Source organism: Pseudorasbora parva, chromosome 24 (assembly GCF_024679245.1).
Source record: "Pseudorasbora parva isolate DD20220531a chromosome 24, ASM2467924v1, whole genome shotgun sequence".
NCBI lineage: Eukaryota > Metazoa > Chordata > Actinopteri > Cypriniformes > Gobionidae > Pseudorasbora > Pseudorasbora parva.
In genome coordinates, this window is record NC_090195.1 from 6,629,896 (window position 1) to 6,652,589 (window position 22,694).

Genomic DNA, 22,694 nt, shown 5'->3' on the forward strand with positions numbered 1-22,694 from the left:
CGACTGCTGAGATCCTTGAAGGTTCCAGTTAGCGGTCAACTCAATCGATCAATTGTGTTTTTGCACAGACTTCTGCATCAAAGGAAAGGATACTTCCACAAATTACTTATTAAAGGGTGTCCACATTACCAATGAGTGTTTTTTTTTTTCTATTGAAGAATTATGGTTCATTTAATTTTTTGTTCATGTTAGTTATTAAAATAGGTGACCATTGTTAGTTGCAATAACTGTAAACATATGCTGTTACTGATAAAAATATATTATTAAATGTTGAAAGATTAATAAATGCTGCTTTGCTATATTGATTTGTTAATGTTAAATACACTTTAACAAATAATTGGGGTGCATTTTACAAAATACTTTTAAGTCTTTTTAATTCTAAATATCACATTAAATTCAATGTGTTACTTGCCGTTCAGCCAAATAAATGATAGTTGAACAAACCTTTATCTGCCGTTACAATCACATCCAATATCGTATGGTTATTTTCAAGCGTGAGTCTCTTATCTGTGTGTCCTTACAGTAGCAGCTTTTTTTTATCTGGTTGTTATCAGTCCTTGGTTATGAAGGGGGCAGTTATGCCATAGTTGAACTCCATTTATGCCATAAATGGAGCAGCCATGTTATCGTGTAAACATAATGCCAACTTTTGTACCAGTTTGACCATTGTAATATAAATATCATCATGATGTGCAATTAACTAATGTTTTATCTGTTCACAGGTTATGCTGCCTATAAACTCGGGCTTGAGTCTCAGTGAGAAAGAGAAAGGCTAAGGCCTCTGCAGATCTAAGTGTTGTTCAGCATTTCCCGCTTCCTCTCCTGACTTCAACCATGAGTAACCATGTGACTTCAGATGAGCTTACCAGTGCTGTGGCATCAGTCGTTCATGACGTAAGTCAAGTGCTTCATTGATTCAAATGTCTGGTTTCACAGACAGGGCTTAGATTAAGCCAGGATTAGGCCTCAGTTAAATTAGGACACTTTAAGTAGCTTCTATAAACAAAGCTTAGAAAAAAAAACATTACTGGAGTGCATATTGAGACAAAACAATGGCACTGATATTTTTTAAGATATGTCAGTGTAAGTTATTTTTAGTTAAAATGGCTCAAACATGCATTTTTTTCCTAGTTATGTTTTATGTGGTGGAATAAGCTAAAAGTTCATTGTGTAACTTTATTATTATGATAGTATCAGCGTCATATGATAATACTTGTAATAACATATGAATTATACACACTACAGGTCAAATATGTTTTTTTTTTTTTTTTTTAATTTAACATATTTTTTAAGTAAACCTAAAAAAAGTATTGTATTTACTTGGAAATGCGGTACCCAACGGTAGGCCTATGCAGATATAAGACCCAAATAAATAAAAACATGATAATTTACATCAGTGTACAACTATTTTCCTTAGAACAAATGTATGAATTATATAAGCTAAAAGCTATTGGCAAGAATTCTTTTATTTTTAATTATTACAGTGAAACTTGATAACCATATGTAAAATAAAAGGCATGGCTACTCACTCACTAACACTGTCAAATGAAATTATGAATCTACATGTTTCATACGCCTATACACAGGTAAAAGCTATACACACCTTCACAAAGAAATGTCATAAAGAAATGCAATATAAATGACGATAACATTGTATTTAAGTATTCCATATTTCAGCCCAAACCGTGTTAAATTGCCACAGTACATTAATAATAAATATCTAATAAGGGTGGTGATTGGGGGATTTAAAAGTCTTCTAACTTTGTTCATGGCAGTATTTCTTCTGTTTTCCTCATCAGACTTTTTGGGAATGTTGAGGCGATTTCATCCGATTTAAAGCTAGATTAATCATTGAGTGATTTGTTGTTTTGTAACAGAGAGGTGTGTGTTGAATTGAGTTTGGTATCGCTGGCTCAGTCGACAGAAATACGGGACACATAATTGCTGAAATATTCACAAGGAAAACATTTCTCAGGTTGGTCAGAGCATGCATGGTAAGCACCGTGCGATTAGCCGTACAGCTGCAGGTGCCACTGTGGCCACGTATCTAGCCAAATTTAGCCGCACCACCAGGAAAAGAGGAGGGGGGTTTGGGTGGCCTCAGGCCAGATGGAGATGATTGGCGGGCTGGCTTTAGCCCGCGGTCTGCCAATTGAATAGTCCTAGTAAATGACCAGCATTACAACCACCTTCCTAATATTGTGTTGGCCCCTATTTTGCTGCTATAACAGCCCTGACCCATCAGGGCATGGACTCCACTAGACCCCTAAAAAGTGTGCTGTGGTATCTGTCACCAAGATGTTAGCAGCAGATCCTTTAAGTCCTTTAAGTTGCGAGGTAGGGCCTCCATGGATCGGACTTGTTTGTTCAGCACATCCCACAGATGCTCGATTGGATTGAGATCTGGGGAATTTAGAGGCCAAGTCAACACCTCAAACTCGTTTTTGTGCTCCTCAAACCACTCCTGAACCATTTTTGCTTTGTGGCAGAGCGCATTATCCTGCTTAAAGAGGCCACAGCCACCAGGGAATACAGTTTTCATAAAAGGGTGCACATGGTCTGCAACAATGCTTAGGTAGGTGGAACATGTCAAAGTAACATCCAAGGTTTCCCAGCAGAACATTGCCCAAAGCATCACACTGCCTCCGCTGGCTTGCCTTCTTCCCATAGTGCATCCTGGTCCCATGTGTTCCCCAGGTAAGTAATGCACACACACCTGGCCATCTTCGTGATGTAAATAAAAACGTGATTCATCAGACCAGGCCTTCTTCCATTGCTCCGTAATCCAGTTCTGATGCTCACGTGCCCGGGCACCCTGACCGGTCTGCGGCTATGAAGCCCCATACCAACAAACTGTGATGCACTGTGTATTCTGACACCTTTCTGTCAGAACCAGCTTTAACTTCTTGAGCAATTTGAGCTACAGTAGCTCTTCTGTTTGATTGGACCACACGTGTCCGCCTTAGCTCCCCACGTGCATCAATGAGCCTTGGCCGCCCATGACCCTGTCATCGGTTCACCACTATTCCTTCCTTGGAGCACATTTGATAGATACTGACCACTGCAGTCCGGGAACACCCCACAAGAGCTGCAGTTTTGGAGATGCTCTGATCCAGTCATCTAGCCATCACAATTTGTCCCTTGTCAAACTCACTCAAATCCGTACACTTGCCCATTTTTCCAGCTTCTAACACATCAACTTTGAGAACAAAATGTTCACTTGCTGCCTAATATATCCCACCCACTAACAATTCTGACTCTACCATCTGAATGCCTCAACAGAAATCGAGACTCATCAGACCAGGCAACATTTGTCCACTCTTCAACTGTCCAATTTTGGTGAGCTCGTGCAAATTGTAGCCTCTTTTTCCTATTTGTAGTGTTGATAAGAGGTACCCGGTGGGGTCTTCTGCTGTTGTAGCCCATCCGCCTCAAGGTTGTGTGTGTTGTGGCTTCACAAATGCTTTGCTGCATACCTCGGTTGTAACGAGTGGTTATTTCAGTCAAAGTTGCTCTTCTATCATCTTGAATCAGTCGGCCCATTCTCCTCTGACCTCTACAAGGCATTTTCTCCCACAGGACTGCTGCATACTGAATGTTTTTCCCTTTTCACACCATTCTTTGTAAATCCTAGAAATGGTTGTGCGTGAAAATGCCAGTAACTGAGCAGATTGTGAAATACGCAGACGTGAAATACTTCAATGAAAGGGTTAGATTTTTGTGATTTAAAAAAAAAAAAAGATCAAAAGAATAAACAATGCAGATTTATTTTTTACAGCCATATTTGATCATATTTACCAGGGGTACCAACAATTTTGACCACGACTATATATATATATATATATATATATATATATATATAATATTATAGTATTTGTGAAAAATATACTTGGAATTCACTAAAAGAATGGACAATGTGCATTATATTGGTATTTTAGGACTGCAGGAAGGGAGAGCTAACACTTTGTAAGCTGATGCCAATAAATATTGAGTCATTTTTGGTATTTAATGGTAACCATAGTATCATGTGGAAAAAAAACGTAGTACTCTTTTGTAAGGGATATGCATACAGTATAAATATTTTCCTCCCCCAGATTTCCATCTGTAGTGGCCTCATTCATTCACATATTTTTGTGCCTGTCTTTTACAAGGGAAAGAGTCTTTGTTTTTTATTCTTTGAAATAGTGCAGCATTTAAGATCCAGGCAGACTTCCTAAACAAACCTCTGTGTTATAATTATCTGTGCAGTCTTTAATAGCTCCTAAACAAACCTCTGTATTATATTTATCTGTGCGGTCTTTAATAGCTCAGTATCACTAAAAAACTTACTCAGGCAACTCAAGGGGAAACTCTCACCCACAAAAATGAATTTTTTTTCTCTCTCCTGCAGCTGTTTGCAGTGATATGCAGCTACTTTGTGTGACTTGAATTGCATCCTCGCCAAGCCCACACTCCGCTGAGTCAGCGTTCCCAGGGTTTTGCTGTTAAAGAGCCAGCTCCCTTCCGACACAAATGTAGTCTGTTTAGTTTAGTTCTGCTTCCCTATGTTGGGCCAGCAGTTCAAATAAGGGTCTTTTGCACTGAAGAAACGTTTTCACAGTTTCTTGAATTAATGGCGGAAGTATTCACTTTTTGGCATGTTGGCACCACAGGAACTGGGAATAAATTTAGTTCTAGGAACTGTTTTTGGGGGACTCAATCAGCTCTTACTTCACAGTAGGGTCTAACCTGACACAATAGGAACTACCAGTGACGTAAGTATAAGCTGATTGACTGAGGGCTCGCAAAACACTAGTTACCACCATTTTAAAAAAATACAGATCGTTTTAAAGCAGCTTCACATTGGTAAGAGGAACATTCAGAATATTTGTCCAGCTTTCGACAGCTGAAACTTCGTGTTTGAAATTGTCTAAATTGGTATGAATTTATCATTGCTAGTTAGTGTACTGCTACTGAATTTCAGAGCATAACTGGTTAACTGACATTGGCTGGCCTCTTGATAGCAGATAAGGTTAATGATCAACCCGACGACACGACTGCTGGTTTTGGGTGTGGATCTGGGGGTGTGTTTGGGGGAAGACTAGACAAATCAGCGATTGGAGTCCGAACGAGCCTGGTATTGTGAAAGTGGGTTATTCCATATCCTCTTCCTGCTGCGGTCATGTGACGACAGGTTACGGAGGAGCACACAGGTTTTGTTTGCTCATCTTTTAGATTAGCTTTGAAAAATATATATTTTTTCTCGCTCTGTGGGACACCTTCGTGTGTAAACCTGATAGATTACCAATGGAATTCCTGTACAAGTTTACGGTCAGTCATTTACTAAGTTAAAGACTTTCTAAATGAGCTACAGTAATAAATGCTTTACCTGTTGAAGACGACCATGCATCCTCATGTGGTATGTTGCACAATAGTCTCTGGCCCTCTGATGTGAGCCATTATTGATGTATTTTTTGCGATATTTCTTGGTCCGTTCTTGTGAATCAATGCTTGGCAAACTAAGTTTGAGAGAAGGGTAATTTTGTAAGGGTAAGGGCTGGTGAATTTCACCTCATCGGTTTGAGTAAATATTGAAAGGTGGTCCTATTGGCTCACAGATGCGATGGATGTAATGCGAGAGTAATGTTGCTATCTTAAGTGTTTAGCTTATTTAATACAGTAGTATAGTTTGTTAAAAGTCAGTGTCACAACTCTCTAAATTATTTAAAGGTACACTATATTGCCAAAAGTTTTGGGACACCCCTACAAATAATTGAATTCAGGTGTTCCAATCACTTCCATGACCAAAGGTGTTTAAAATCAAGCACTAGGCATTCAGACGTTTCTACAAAGATTTGTGAAAGAATGGGTCGCTCTCAGGAGCTCAGTGATAGGCTGCAACCTGTGCAATAAATTCCCTTCATGAAATTTTTACTTCTAAATAGTCTACGATCAACTATTAGTGGTATTATAACACAGCGGAAGTAATTGGGAACAACAGAAACTCAGCCGCCAATGCTGAGGTTGCACAGTGTGCAGATGTTGCCAACTTTCTGCTGAGTCAATAGCTACAGACCTCCAAACTTCATGTGGCCTTCAGATTAGCTCAAAAACAGTGCATAGAGAGCTTCATGGAATGGGTTTCCATGGAGAAGCAGCTCATCCAAGCCTTACATCACCAAGTGTAATACAAAGTGTCAGATGCAGTGGTGTAAAGCACGTTGACACTGGACTCTAGAGCAGGGGAGATTTTTTCTTTGGAGTGACCAATCACGCTTCTCTGTCTGGCAATCTGATGGGCGAGTCTGGGTTTGGTGGTTTCCAGGAGAACGGTACTTGCCTGACTGCATTGTGCCAAGTGTAACATTTGGTGGAGGGGGGATTATGGTGTGGGGTTGTTCTTCAGGGGTCGGGCTTGGCCCCTTAGTTTCTGTGAAAGGATCTCGTAATGTTTCAGCATACCAAGACATTTTGGACAATTTCGTGCACCTAACTATTTGAGGATGGCGTAGTGTTGTAGTGGCGTAGTGTCCAACATGACTTGGTCTTGGTCATGGTCTTGCTGACCAGTGCACAAAGCAAAGTCCATAAAGGCATGGATGAGCAAGTTTGGTGTGGAGGAACTCGACTGGCCTGCACATAAAACACCTTTGGGATGAATTAGAGCGGAGACTGAGAGCCAGACCTTCTCGTCCAAGTCTTTTCTTTCTAGCGTCTATAGTGGTCAACTGTCTGAAATAGTTTTTTTTTCACTTATAGGGCATGGGTTTCATAATAATAGATTATTAGGTATGCATGTAAAAACAAGAGTTGCGTGAGCTCTTTAAGGATATCCCCTCCTGTTTTGCACGCTTGTCTTGCTGAGTCAGTGGGATTTCAGACACCTCACAGATCGGTACGGCTAATCTCTGGCTGGCCGTGAGCTCACATAAAGGAGACTTTGCTTTGGCCAGTGGCTCTTTGTGTGAACTGACATTAATGCCGCATGGGAGCCGCCGCGTGCCTGCAGTCAGCCACTGCCATATAAGCCACTGCTTCTCCTCAAAGAATTCAGCTGGTCTTTTGGGAAGTTAAAGGCTTTATTCTGGGTTCAGCTTGCTGTCTTGTTGACCTGAGCATTGTGGGTCTGTGAGCATTGAATCACGCCGTATTTGTGCGTCCATTACTGAGCAAAGAGCCAGACCTCAGTGTGATTTCACTGTAGAGAAAATTTGAGTTGATATTGACCACAGGTTTTTTTGTGGAAAACTTTGATTCGTCACGTTTCGTCTACAAACAACTTAATTTTGGCATAATTTCCTCTGACTTTCTCTCCCTTCAAAGCAGTGTTTTTTATTAACATCGCAACACTATTAGTTATTTTAATGTTAGTTAATTGTTTAGTAATTTTGTTCTGTGTTTGTCTTTTTTTGTCTATATGCGAATTTAATGTATTTAAATGTCTATATAATAATTAATTCATTTTATTTGTAATTATTTTAGTATATTAAGTTAAACTAAATAAAAATGATAAATGTTTTCTTGGCAACTAGCTGAAATTAAATAAATAAAAGCATTTTGTAAAACTTTTTTTCAAATAACATTTTTATGATTTAAAAAATATATTTATTGCATTTTTAAAATAATCAGTATTGAGAGTACAAGCATGTAATGGAAGTAAACGAATTAAATACCTAAAAATATTATATTAATCGGTTCTGTTTGCCATTTGTATAATTTATATTATAAAAAAAATGTATGTATACAATTTTTTTTATAATTATTATTTTTATTTATATGAAAATGATGGCTGTTATATTGACAACTAGCTGAAATAATTTTTTTTATTATTATTAGATTTCAAATAATGTTTTTCTTTATTATTATTATTATTATTATTATTATTTAATTGTATTTTTTTTTTTTATGGTTTTAGTTAACTATATTAACCCTGCTTCATAAGTTGAGCCAAACAACAAAGACTATTAATGGGACTTTCAAGAGTATAATCTTTGTCCTGTGCTGTTATGAAGTGTAAATCACCTTTTGCATTTGGGGAAAGTTGGTATAACTGTATAAAACCAAATTAAACTGGTTTTGCTCAGAAGACTTGCTTGAGACTGGTCAATCTGTTGTTCCCACATGCCAATAAAAGTATTAAAGGAGCCCACGTAGAGTCTCAGATCAACTTAGAGCAGATTTGAAGCCTCAGTGGTGCAAGGTAACCATAAGATGATGGATATTTTTTGGAGAGTGTAAAAAGTGTGGCTGAGGAGATTATATTTTTCTGAACAATCGAAACCATGTGCCTTTCTTCCAAATCGTGTTTGTTTTTAATCACCCTGTGGAGAAACACTAACAGCCCTCTGATGACATTGAGAGCACAATGAGTTTCCTCACACTTTGTTGTTCTTGAGGAGATATGGGAAGAGCGGCGTTCTCACAAGTTCTTCTGCACAGCTTTGTGAGCACTGACTGATTCTTTCGACAGCGCTAGCAACGTCTCACCATGGTAAGCTTTATTTCTTGCTGTGGTTTGGACCCTAGTTAGCATGAGCAGTCTCTTGTGTCGTCTTAGTTTAGTTTGAACTGATCGAAGATGGACAAGTTTCAATTATTTATTTATATATATATATATATATATATATATATATATATATATATATATATGTATATATATATATATATATATATATATATATGTATATATATATATATATATATATATATATGTGTGTATATATATGTGTATATATATATATATGTGTATATATATATATATGTGTGTATATATATATATGTGTGTATATATATATATATATATATATATATATATATATATATATATATATATATATATATATATATATATATATATATATATATATATATATATATATATATATATATATATATATATATATATATATATTACGTTTTATTAAATTCTGGTTTATTTTATTGTTTATTTTTGTTCTATTTTTTTGTTTTATTTTTTTTCCTTTTTTTTCTATTTTATTTTTATAGAATTAATTTTATTATATTTTATTCTATTTTTATTATTATATTATTTCGTTTTATTTAATCTTATTAAGGGCTCCCAGTGGTTTTATGTCAAAATAACATTTTAATATCGTTATATATATTATTTTAAAATAGTAATATTTCATGATCCATTGAGCTATCATAATAGTAGTAGTAGTAAGAGAATCATATTTATATATATATCAGAAAATATTTGGCCAAATTTTACATCTCTACAAAAAAGCACAGCAAACCTGCAATTATAATTTTTTTGGTAACACTTTACAATAAAAATCTCTTTCCACTTGAGTTTTTATAGGCCACATTGAACTCTACTTGATACCGTTTCACAATCTCATTCTGAAAACAGCAGCGTATGTATTTATTAAATTGCAACTTTGTGTTGACTTTTGCTTAATGCTGTATTATGATATCTATCTTTATTTTCGATGTAACATGCATCCCTACATCAGACCTAGTTGTCCTACATAAAATATTGTGATTTTAGTCCAGAACCTCTAGTCACTGAAGGATACATCACAAACAAAAAAACTCTTTGTTCACCGTGGTATGCATGCGTACGTCATAGAAATGCATTATCTGGCGCTACAGAATGGCAGAAATTCTCCTTGTGTAATGTACCGTTTGAGCGGGCACATGAGTGGGAAGAGGCAGGAGAGATCCCCTGTAGTGGACGTGCAAGAACAGGTCTGGATGAGATGTTAGTCAAATTTGTTTTGATTTTGCAAGGAGTTTTGAATGGAAAAGGTTTGTTGCGTCTCATTTTTGGCCTTTTTTGCATATTGGCATATTACAGATAATGACTTAACTGTGAATTAATATTATTCCTTTTTCCCGAAGATGTGTTTGTTTAGGTAATTATTGAGCAAATGAGATGCTCCATTGAGGTGTAGCTAATGAGATTGTTTTTGACCTGAGGATATTTGCTCATCATTGCAATAAGCGCACCAATGAGCTGTAAAGCCTCCTAGTGTCTGCATTTGTTTTACATTTATATTGTGATTCTCACATCATTTAAAAAAGAGATTAACTACTGAACAAGTGATATCGGTATCACTGGGAACTGACAGGATCATATAAATCAGCATGGTGTTCTGTGACGGTTGCTAATGCTTTTGGCCATGACGCCCTCTAGTGATTGTTTAAGGACACTGTTATCACTTCTTAATAGCAGGATTCATTCTGTTACTTCACCATCAGGAACAGCTGACCATCAGAAAAGCCTATTTTTTTGATGGTCAAAAAATGTATCTTTATTTATTTATTAACTAGATTTGAATTAATTTGTCCTCACTAACCTCATCCTGTGTGTTTTGTCCTCCAGCCCGAGTCATCAAACTCATCTGTCCGTTTGCCGCAGAGGGAGGAAGAGGAGGACGGTGACCTGAACAAAGCATTAGGTGTTCAGCGCTTCCAGCAGATTCTGAGCCCCACTCCCAAAGTTCCCGGCGAGCAGTACCGCACCTACAATGAGAAAGATTTTGAGTGTAAGTTTGTATAAAATATTTATAGATGAGATATTTTATGTATATAATACATATAATATACAACACTGATTATCTCATCACGTCACCTGTTTGTGGGTGGGATATATAAAGCAGAAAGGGAACATTTTGTTCTAAAAATGGGTTTAAAAGAGGCAGGAAAAAAAGGGCAAGTGTAGGATTTGAGCCAGTTTGACAAGGACCAGATTGTAATGAGATTACTGGGTCAGAGCATCTCCAAAACTGCAGCTCTTGTGGGGTGTTCCCGGTCTGCAGTGGTCAGTATCAAAAGGGGTCCAGGGAAGGAACAGTGGTGAACCGGCGACAGGGTCATGGGCGGCCAAGGCTCATTGATGCACGTGGGGAGCGAAGGTTGGCCCGTGTGGTCCAATCAAACAGACGAGCTACTGTAGCTCAGATTGCTTCTAAAAGAAGTTAATGCTGGTGGTTTTGATAGAAAGGTGTCAGAATACACAGTGCATCGCAGTTTGTTACGTATGAAGCTGCACAGCAGTCAGGGTGTCCATGCTGACCCGTCCAGCATCAGAACTGGACCACGGCACAATGGAAGAAGGTGGCCTGGTCTAATGAATCATGTTTTCTTCTACATTACGCGGATGGCCGGGTGAGTGTGCGTCGCTTACCTGGGGAACACATGGCACCAGGATGCACTATGGGAAGAAGGCAAGCCGGTGGAGGCAGTGTGATGCTTTGGGCCACGTTCTGCTAGGAAACCTTGAGTCCTGCCATCCATGTGAATGTTACTTTGACACGTACCACCTACCCAAGCATTGTTGCAGATCTTGTACACCCTTTAATGGAAACGGTATTCCCTGGTGGCTGTGGCTCTTTCAGGAGGATAATGCGCTCTGCCACAAAGCAAAAATGGTTCAGGAATGGTTTGATTAACGAAAGAAATTTGAGGTTTTGACTTTGCCTCCAAATTCCTCAGATCTCAGTCCAATCGAGGATCTGTGGGATGTGCTGAACAAACAAGTTCAATCCATGGAGGCCCCACCTCACAAATTACAGGACTTAAAGGATCTGCTGCTAGCATCTTGGTGCCATATACCACAGCACACCTTCAGGGGTCTAGTGGAGTCCATGCCTTGATGGGTCAGGGCTGTTTTATTAGCAAAAGGGGGACCAACACAATATTAAGACATAATGTTACGCCAGGTGTATTTATTTATGTATACATTTTTGTATGTTTTGTGGTGGAGCCATCAATAGTACAGTAAAAATATACAATAGAATTAGTAATCGTAGAAATAACATCCTCTTATAGGACCAAATTTCACTAGATGTTTTAATCTCGTTTCAACTTGTTTTGAAATAAAATGGTCTAATTTTACAGCTCTAGTACACTGAAATAGTTTGGAAGCCATAAATGTGAAAATGCAGAAATGAAACTCCACTGTAATCATGCTCAGATCACCGTCATTCATCCCATCACATCCACCATCCTCTGTCCAAACTCCCGGGAGACGGCAGGAGGAAGAAGAGTGGGAGGAAGAGGAGAAGGAACAGCAATAAGGAGCACAGAGTGTGTTCCAGCCCTAGCAGTGCTTTGGCCATCGAAGAGGGTGGTGAAGATGAGGAGGAGGAGGAGGAGGAAGAAGAATCTACAGAAGGCCAGAGCGCCACCCCAACTCCCACAGCAGACGCTGAGAGAAAAGACAATGTTCAGGTAACCAGATTTATGTCCAATATGTATGATTTAATCAAATGTCTTAGTTTACTTCCATGTAATGAGCTTCATCCAAGACAATAAATATAAATATAAACAGCAAACTGAAATATGAAGATGTAAATTATCATTTACTCACCTTCCAAACCCATAAGACACTTGTTAATCTTCGTAACACAAACTCATACTGAGATTCAACGTTTGCTACTGTTTTAATTTAATTACTCAATATAATAGATTTATCATTATTTCTATCGTTTTATCTCGTCCAGTTCTTTGTGTCCGATGATGACCCTTATGTGTCCACACCTGAGACTCCAGATCCTTGTCCTGCACGAGGCATCGTGATCGTCCCCTCGTCTGCGGTGTGTTCGGAGCCCCGGGACAGCACATCCACTGAGTGAGTCCGCCTGCTTTAGCTTTCCAAATGCAACAAACATTTAGTAAAAATACGCTGATACATTCTCTGTGTTATTCCAAACCTGTATGAGTTTCTTACTCCTGCTGAACACAGGAAGATATTTCGAAGAATGTGAGTAGCCAAACAGTTGATGGACCCCATTATCTGCCATAGTATTTTTTCCTAACTATGGAAGAAATTGGTGCCCATCAACTGTTTGGTTATACTTGAGAGTTTTATACTCTCTCTATATAGTCTATATACACTCTATATATTTGGTTACCCATATTCAAAATATCATCTTTCATGTTTAGCAGAAGAAATAAATTCTTACTTGTATGGAATAAGTTGTCATTTGTGGGGGAACTATGCGTTTATCATGAAGATAATTAGAAAATAATGATTAAGTTATTAATGACTTGGTTTCTTCATGGAATTCATTTTGTTGTGAAATGTAACCTGGAAAAGTTTTTGTGTAATTGTGGTATTTTGCTTTTCACCATAGTCCATTTTTAAGGGAAGTTCGTAGTGTCTTCAGATGTGTTATTTACTCATTTGAAGTGGTGGTCATCGCAGGTTGCGTAGCTCGACCTATAAAGCATGCAGCCATGCACCTTCAGCGTGTGTCCGCCTCTCTGTTCTTGGTTTACTGTAAATTGAATCATTAGATGCCAGTGCACAGCGCACCCTGTTTGTTACCTAGGACAAGTTATTTCAGAGACCAGCAGGATATCAGTCTCTCTCCAGACCTCCATCACCACTGTCTACATCACTCACCCGTTGCTACTAGCAACCGCACTTTGCTTTTATAAAGCGCTGTCCACCTTTCCTTTCTGCTTTCTCATTTTTTAAATGCAGGAGTGTCTTTACAAACATCAGGATTCATTGTCAAGATAATTCCAGTAGGTTGTTTTCTTCTGTTCTTCAGTAAGATTAACAATGACAGGGATTTTGTTCTTAATGTTTTTGGGTCTAAGAAGCTTTTAAAAACATAACTTATTTGAAACTAAAGGTAAGTGCCCATGAAAATGTTTGCATACTTTTGCAAAGTGCATACTCTGTAGTGAGCTACTAAAGTTATGATTGATTATTCATTGCAAGTTTTGTATATTGTATTTTTTTCAGAGACATGCATCTTATTATAGTTGTGGATGGACAACATGCAATAGTTTGTCTGCATGTTTTTACACTATTTAAGTAATCAAAGATATTTATCATAATAAAACACTAGCACTTTTTTTTTTAAATTGTGAAACACAAAGCAGTTTCTACTCCATGGACTTTTTAAAAAGTTTTGCATGTCTATAATCAGGGTTATTATTGTTTACGATAACAATTAAAAACGTTTATTTTAATGAAAATAAAGCTAAAATAGAAATATTAGTTGAAAAACTTGAAACTAAACAGAATAAGAATTAGAACTGAAATAAGTTTAAGCTGAAGCATTACAATTATTAACTGGAAAAAAACGAAGGGGTCGTTTAGGCAAAAGCATTTTCAAATAAAAACGTAAAACTTTTTGCGTGATTTGGCCATTCATTTACACTACAGCAGTGCTTTGGAGGCATGAAACCGCAAGTTTTTGAAAACAGTTTTTTTTAAAAACAATACCATTATCCTATCCATACCACAAAAACGCAAATTTGTGAAAACGTGATGTCATGTGCACACGTATTACGTGTTCAGTCTATGTAGTGTTTCATTAAAAAAAAAAAGTCCAGCACCAACTACTGGCCTCACAGCAGAATACAGTGTTTTTAGGGTGTGTTCACACTTGTAGTTCGGTTTAGAATTGTTTTTTTTTAGTCCTGATCCGCTTCGTTTTCACATTGGCCCTTTAAAAGCGAACCTAAAGATACCAAACCTAAAGGCATAGGGATATGTTCACAACCTGATTGGGTGGCTTCTATTACACATATTTCGTGACTTTCGCTATGAACTTACCGTACATCCCAAACAATGCTGTGTGCTGGGCTAAATGTGCTTGTTGTATGTGTGTAGCTACATATGATATTGTTTTGACCAGCTGAGAACTCGGGAAGAGCTTATAAAGTCTGTAAAGGGTCAAAACACTGGCAGGAATCCCTCACACACACAAAGATCTGCTGTGAGGAGACGCAGTTATGATTCCTGTACCGAACTGAGATGGGCAAGTTCGAGAATATAATGAGAAATAACTGGTATGCTTGAGCATTCTGTCCATTTTAGTGTGACATCATGTTCCGGTTTTGTTCTGTTTACACCTATCTTTGGTCCGTGTTGCGTTCATATTTCATTCGAACTGCGCCAGAGTTTGTTTGGAAGCGGACCCATCTTTTCAGTGGTCTCATTCCGCTTGTTTGGTGCGCACCAGGGCTCGAATGTCAGCGTTCACACTTATTAAAAATAAACCTCACTAACAGAGCAATCGCACCAGTTTTTGTTTTAATCAAATCCAGCATGCCAAGTGTGAACACACCCTTAATTGGTTTCGCAGATCTGTGTGAACAGGGATTGTATTGACAATGTTTCCGTCTATATCTAAATAGCATTATTTATAAAAAAAAATAAGATAACACTGTTTGTAGGAATAGTTTTTTTTAAACCAACTTGACAGTCTTGTTTCCTCTCTTGTAGAACGCCTGAACCTGCTCCTCCGACCCCTAGCTCCACTGAGCCCAGCTCTCTGCCCCGTGTGTCGAGTCGCAGCTACGACCTTCAGGAGAGACGTCGCACGGGCAACATGACTGGGACCGAGCAGGCCAAATACCAGCGGATCCCCACTGATGAGTTTGAGGCTCAGACCCTGGCCTCGGCCGACCTGGATGGCATTAAAAGTGAGTAGGATCCATCTCTACCTTGCTTTTTTAGGTTTGGTGAATAACTGCTCAGTTGTAATAGAAAATCTTGAGTTACCTACTTGTGTTGTCACGATACGAAACTTCGGTACGATACCTTGAAAAATATCGATATTTGATACCATTTCAGATTCCGCGGGAAATACCGCTATTATAGTAAAAACATAATATTATTATCTTAATAATTTATCTTAAAATAATGTGGTATTCATTTCTTGAAAATATGGGTAATTTTGTTGCAACAGCTTACACACAGCACAGGTAGGCTTTATTTGAATCGTTGATCTACATATACAAAAACAAAACAAACGAGCAAACAGTCACTAATAAAATAAGAACAAATTGCTAACATAAGCACAAATAAATAGTGCCAGTATTATTACAACATATTTCTGTTTTGAATGAATGCTATTTTTTTACTTCCTATTCTTTAAATATATATATATTTTTAAATCAAAAATGTTCACAGAAATTAAGCAGCCCAGCTGTTTTCAACATTGATAAATATCAGAAATGTTTCTTGAGCAGTGAATCTGCATTTTAGAGCAATTTATGAAGGATCATGTGACACTGAAGACTGGAGTAATGATGCTGAAAATGTAAACAAATATTTTAAAGTATAATATTTCACAATTTTACAGTTTTTACTATATCTTTTATCAAATAAATGCGCCCTTTGTGGTAGTGTAATTCTTTTTTGATGCATTTGAAATCAAGTACACAATTCATGATCTGGTCTGCGATTGCAACATCTAGAAGTCTGAGTTTTTCTCTAGTTTCATGGTCTCTCAAGTGATTTGTACCAAGCATCCTGCTACGCTTCACAGCAAGAGTCCTTTGTGCCCCAGAGTGACAAACCTTTCTCAGGCTTCGGTTGTATATCAGCGGTTCCTGTAATATACCCCATCTTTCTCTGTCTTCCTATGCGAGCCACTAATTCGTCTGGGAAAAGCCCATCTGCTGCACATGCTCAAAGACATGACTCACACGGTTGCTGTTTACCGTGTACTTTCAGCTATGGATGTTGGGACATCAGTTCATAGGCAAATACATGTCTGACATCAGTAATAGACAATAATAGGTTAAACTCTGCTTGACTTTGTTGTGACTGTGAGCTCTAATCTGTCGTTGCAAATCAGTCAGGATGAACGCTTTTTTTAGACGTTTGTATATAACAATGTTAAAGTGAATTTCAACTCGCAAAGAACTCCAAGTAGCTGTGTGGGAAAAGGCTTTGGCACCTTTTCTTGATTGGAGTTTGTTCCTACAATCACACTGGTTAGTCAAATCCCCTTCAGTTCCTGCCCTGACCTTTTTACCCTGAATGTCTTTGGCAACTAGCCCATCCTGTAATTTCACCCTTGTGAGTTTGTAATGAACAAAGGCGATGACCTGCTTCTCAACTCTGCCAAGGAGATTTTACCTGGTGAGTTTGGTCATTTGATGGATTGGAGGAATACATCCACTTTGGGAAAATCCATCTTAAATCATGGAAATTGTATTAATATTGTTTTATTATAGTGCATGGTTTATTCATGAATGTAGCATACCGGTATAATAAATTGCAGGTTAATTTTCATATCAGTTAAGCTCTTACTACCATTCTAAAGTTTGGGATCAGTTTTTTGTGTTAAAAAAGAAAATAAATTAATACTTTTATTTAGCAAGGACACATTAAAGGGTTAGTTCACCCAAAAATGTAAATTAGCCCATGTTTTACTCGCCCTTAAGCCATCCTAAGTGGATATGCCATTCTTCTTTCAGACGAATAAAAATCTGAGTTATATAAAGACATTTCCTGTCTCTTCCTAGCTTTATAATGGCAGTGAATTGTTGTCTCGTTTAAAAATCAACTGCCACTGCCTCTTAAAGGTGCACTGTGTAAATTTTAGCGGGGGGATTGCGAACTGCAACCGCTCACCCCTCCCTTTGAAGCACATAGAGAAGCTACGGTGGCACGAGAAGCCCGACACAGGACAAAGATGTCGTCGTGTGAGACGGCAGAGAGTGACTAGAGCTCTGTAGGGCAGTTTGTCCGTTTAGGGCTGCTGTAGAAACATGGCGCCGCAAAAAAGTGACTTCACTTCAACATAACGGTTCATTATGTAAGGTCTTTGAAAACATAGTTATGTATATTACATATTGCATTTGTCAATAGATAAATATTACACACTGCTCCTTTAAATATGATATGTTTCTTTCTTCCAGGCCATCGGTTTGAAGATGTCCCTGGAGTACGTCGACACCTGGTTCGGAAAAGCACAAAGGGTCAAGTGGTGCACATCAGCAAAGATCACAAAGAGCCCAGCACACGCACTCGCAAACTGGACCGAACGCCACATGAGGTGAGACTCGTGCTACATTCTGAGTTTGACTAGTTGATGTGAGAAGTTTGGTTGAAGCTAGTGTCTGAACCCAAGGTTCCCATGGTCATGGAAAAACATTTATTAAAAAGTCTAATAATTTAGGATAGTCATGGAAATTTCTATAGTTAAAGCTGCAGTCCGTAACTTTTTGCACTCTAGTGGTTAATGAACAGAACTGCATGCATCTTGCGGAAGAACATTACAGCCGGAGCTACTTCTCTCTGTTTATGTCTATGGTGAGTCACGCAGGGACTGTGCTCCTCCGCAGCGGTACTGGCCTGAAATAGTCCCAATATAAATACTTATTATAAGGGTACCATAATGATTTATGCAGAAAGCAGCTTTAACGTACATCTTTCTACTTCTGCTTTGCAATATTATAAAATATATTTGTGTTAAAGGTGCACTATGTAGTATTTTTGCAGTAAAATATCCCAAAACCACTAGGCCAGTGTTATACATTTTGTTCAGTTGAGTTCTTACAATATCCCAAATGTTTCCAACTATTTGTAAATTGGGAGAAAATTACTATTTTAACCAAGGAGCCGGGGCGCCTGAGCATAGAGTCTGAGGGAGTCACCTCTCAATTGCGTCATATCTGCGTTACCCTCAGTTTTTTGGTTTTATTTGGCAGACACGCTTTACTCTTAGCAGTGTGAACAAGTGTCACAGCAGCCACCGAGCAAACGTATAGAGTAACGTCATACCATAATTTTAAACGCACTCAAATGTATCTAATATGATAAACAGAGCTGTGTTACTTCATTCTCTTGACCGGAAAAGCGGAAATGGCGACCGTCGACTGTGTCCCGTCATAATAAAAGTCCTGTTTCTCATGAAGCGTGTTGTGCAACAATCGCTCCAGCGGCCTCGCTCACCTCCACAACACTCAGTCCTGCTCTACTTCATACTACAGTAACGTTAATGATCACATCCATGAACATGATTTCTGCCCGAGTCCTATTCCAAATCTTCTCCGCCGGCTGAGATGTGAAGACCCAAGATTCTGAGCTCAAACCTGGCACCATCAAGCTACGCCTTTGTTTTGAATTGGCGCCCTCTAGAGGACGGAAACATTACATAGTGTAGCTTTAAAGTAAAAGAAATTATTGCAATAAATACATTTTTAAAAAATTGTTATATAATAATAAATTATTATTGTTAGTAGTAGTAGAAGTAGTATATATTATTAAATAAATCTCCTTAATTAAGCAATTATTTAAATCCTTATCCAGTCATAAACCAGAAGGATCATTGAAAAGTCATGAATATTGATTTATCAAAAATCGCAGAAATCTTGGTCACTATTTAGTCATCATAAACGCTTGTTTAAGCTTTAGCTAAAAGTTGTGGGAATGTTTAAACACCATTTCCTTTGGCTGCGATTTTAAGACAAAATTGCTGTAATGCGCAAGACTAGCTAGGTTTCGGATGTCTCCACGGATGCCTTCACAAAGTCCTGATGGGTTGTTTCAGCGCGTTCAGACCTTTTTCCCAGATTGAGACTCACTCGCTGTCCTTCACAACAAATAAAAGGAGGATTTTAGGGGGCAGAACCTAATTAAAAATAAATGAACTTCTTCTCTTTCACACACCTAAGAATAAAGAAAAGATCAGCTCGGGTAACTGGACACCGCGAGCCTTCAGAGTCAGTCATGTTTTATTAACACCCTCAGATTCCTCTCTAGACAGGTAAACCAGCTACGTATTCGGGTAAATGAGTGTACTTATGGACTCTCTTACTTCTAAACAACCCCAGTGGTTGCTCACGCCGCTGTCTAACGCCTCGCTGCCCAGTCGTGCTCCGATGCGATTACATTTGGACGAACGGCATGGTCCTTTTAGACTTTTCCAGACGGCTTGCTCGACACCAGAAGGTCAGAGAATGGTGTGTTGGTGTACATGTACATGCTGGATGCATCGATTGGTGTGTGATATCACATTTTGGGCAGATCAAACCAAAGTTAGCTTGAGTTAAGTTGAGGAACAAGCTTCTTGGGTTGAAATGCATAGCTGGTGCAGTTTAAATGTATGTTGCTTTAACTACCATAGCAAGTTTGTAAATTCTTGTAAAGAAAAGCCCTTAATGAATTTGTGTTTTAGGAGTGTTTATCAGAAGGTGGTTTAATAGGATGTTCTCCACTCATGTATTGCATGTTCTTTGGCACCAGGTGTTCGTGGAGCTGAATGAGTTGATCATGGATAAGAACCAGGAGATGCAGTGGAGAGAAACAGCCCGCTGGATCAAGTTTGAAGAGGATGTGGAGGAGGAAACGGACCGCTGGGGGAAACCACACGTCGCCTCGCTGTCATTCCGCAGTCTGCTGGAGCTGAGAAAAACCATCTCTCATGGTGAGAACCTGATCAAACCTCATCAAAGTCTGTTTTGTAAGAAGGAGCAAACGTCAGGGTAGCAGTAACACTTTATTCATTACAAAAGCTTCATAGTGATTTTCTACAAAATGCTATGGTTTTAAACAACTTTTTTATATAATTTCTACTAAATAAAAAATAATTTGACTATTTAAATGAATTTCAGAAAAGTGAGCAATAATGTTGATTATGGAGAAAATATGATTTAGTCCCAAAATCTAAAATCTACACATTCCCTAATACATTATTATACATACAACTGGAATATTGAGAAACTAAAACATGCATTTTTATGTATCAACTACCCAGTACAATGTTAAATGTTAAATGTATAGTGAACAAACACAAATGATCAGCAAACAGCATTATATTAAATTAATGTTAATGTAGATGAACAAATGATGTAGGTGTATATAATGAAAATATTATTTTACACTATGTATTATAGTAAATATGTCTATATATATAATATACATACATACATACATACATACATACATACATACATACATACATATACAGTACAGGCTAAAAGTTTGCACACATTACTATTTGTAATGTTTTTGAAAGAAGTTTCTTCTGCTCATCAAGCCTGCATTTATTTGATCAAAAATACAGAAAAAAATGTAATATTGTGTTATATTATTACAATTTAAAATAATTGGTTTTCAATTTATTATACTTTAAATGATCATTTATTTCTGTGATCAAAGCTGAATTTTCAGGATCATTCCTCCAGTCTTCAGTGATCATGATCCTTCAGAAATCATTCTCATATGAGGATTAATTTTCAAAGTTGGAAACAGTTCTGCTGCTTAATATTTCTTTCATAACCTGTGATACTTTTTTTATAATACTTTGATGAATAAAAAGTAAAAAAAGTAAAAATAAAAAAAAGAAGCAAATGTTTTAAAAAATAGAAATCTTTTGTAACAACAATGACCCCAAAATACTGACCAGTAGTGTATAGTCTTTTTTTTTTGATTGATTGATTGATTGATTGATTGAAATAAATCAATAATTTTATTCAGCAAGGATGTGTTAAATTGATAAAAAATTATAGTAAAATAGATTTATATTATTTAAAAATGTTTTTATTTTGAATAAATGCAGTTCTTTGAACCTTTTTCATCAAATGTATTAGTCAGCAGAACTGTTTCCAACACTCATAAATCCTCATATGAGAATGATTTCTGAAGGATCATGATCACTGAAGACTGGAGTAACAATCATGAAAATTCAGCTTTGATCACAGAAATAAATGATAATTTAAAGTATAATAAATTGAAAACCAAATATTTGCAATTGTAATAATATCACAACAAAAAAAAAATCTGTATTTTTGATCAAATAAATGCAGGCTTGATGAGCAGAAGAAATTTCTTTCAAAAACATTACAAATAGTAATGTGTCCAATAAGTGTATATGTATGTATATGTGTGTGTGTGTGTGTATTTATTTATTTATTTATTTATTTATTTCTATATATATATATATATATATATATACATACACACATTATGTAAACAAACTTTTGTTAGATCCGATTGATTGCGATTCATTGATTTGAAAGCACTAATATACATACAAACATATTGCATTGATGTTGTTATATTGACTTTTTATTGATTACATAAATCATTATGGAAATGAAATGGCCTCATTTTTGATTCCTCCCATTAGGAGCTGTGCTTTTGGACTTGGACCAGAAGACACTACCTGGTATCGCCCATCAGGTAGTGGAACAGATGATCATATCAGACCAGATCAAAGCTGAGGACAGAGCCAATGTCCTCCGCGCTCTCTTACTCAAGCACAGGTAGCTCTCAGATATTTCTACAATAAGCAAAATCTAACACTGTGTCTACACCGGGTGTGACAACGCGACCATAGCAAATCGATTTGTTCTTTGTGTCAGATGTTGTGCCAGCTCTTGGAGCTTGTCAGAAATAGAATGGGGCATCAGTTTACTGTCGGTGATTTGTCAGATCACATCATGCCCAGCACTAGTTTTATTTGCATTTGATTTGCGTCTAGTGCAGGTGTAAGAAATGACCAAATGTTGGTGTCCATTTGAATTCCTTTTATCCCACATATGATTTTTTTTTTTCTCTCATAATCTGATGGTTTCTGTTTTCCATAACGCCACCCGTCCATATGTAGATCCACAAATGACCCTATGCAGTCTCTCCTAGTGTCTCTTACCCGCTGGCTCCCTTGCTCTCCCTCCCTTAGTCACCCGAGTGATGAGAAAGAGCACAGCTCCCCCTTCCCCAGGAACATCTCCGCAGCCAGCCTGGGCTCCCTGATCACCCATCACAACAGCAGCAATAACCACCTGTCCGTCCCCGAACCCTCCGTCACAGAGCCTCTCATGGGGTCCTCGAGGGCCAGTCAAGACAGCACAATTCATATTGACATAGAGAAGAATGAGGTAATTGAAAGCAATTAGATTTATATTTACAGATAATAGCCCACATTTTTTGTCCTAAAGTTCCTATTCCTCGTTTTCATTCATTCAATCATTTTGGGGTGAAATAT

General features: G+C 37.6%; 1 protein-coding gene across 4 annotated transcripts in view; it reads left to right on the forward strand.

Annotated features, from left to right (window-relative positions):
• The window catches only part of slc4a2b (solute carrier family 4 member 2b), a 48,516-nt gene that overhangs the window by 17,006 nt on the left and 8,816 nt on the right, over positions 1 to 22,694 (forward strand). For 2 of the 4 annotated variants that reach the window (XM_067435484.1, XM_067435485.1), the window contains exons 3-11: positions 723 to 894; positions 10,328 to 10,490; positions 11,921 to 12,177; positions 12,450 to 12,577; positions 15,194 to 15,393; positions 17,623 to 17,759; positions 19,952 to 20,132; positions 21,837 to 21,972; positions 22,389 to 22,587. In XM_067435484.1, coding sequence (XP_067291585.1) covers positions 835 to 894; positions 10,328 to 10,490; positions 11,921 to 12,177; positions 12,450 to 12,577; positions 15,194 to 15,393; positions 17,623 to 17,759; positions 19,952 to 20,132; positions 21,837 to 21,972; positions 22,389 to 22,587 — 1,461 coding nt within the window. In that variant the 5' untranslated portion in view covers positions 723 to 834. Of the gene's footprint in view, positions 1 to 722; positions 895 to 5,169; positions 5,311 to 8,320; positions 8,471 to 10,327; positions 10,491 to 11,920; positions 12,178 to 12,449; positions 12,578 to 15,193; positions 15,394 to 17,622; positions 17,760 to 19,951; positions 20,133 to 21,836; positions 21,973 to 22,388; positions 22,588 to 22,694 lie in introns of those variants that run through there. The other 2 variants (XM_067435486.1, XM_067435487.1) reach the window with 2 other exon arrangements.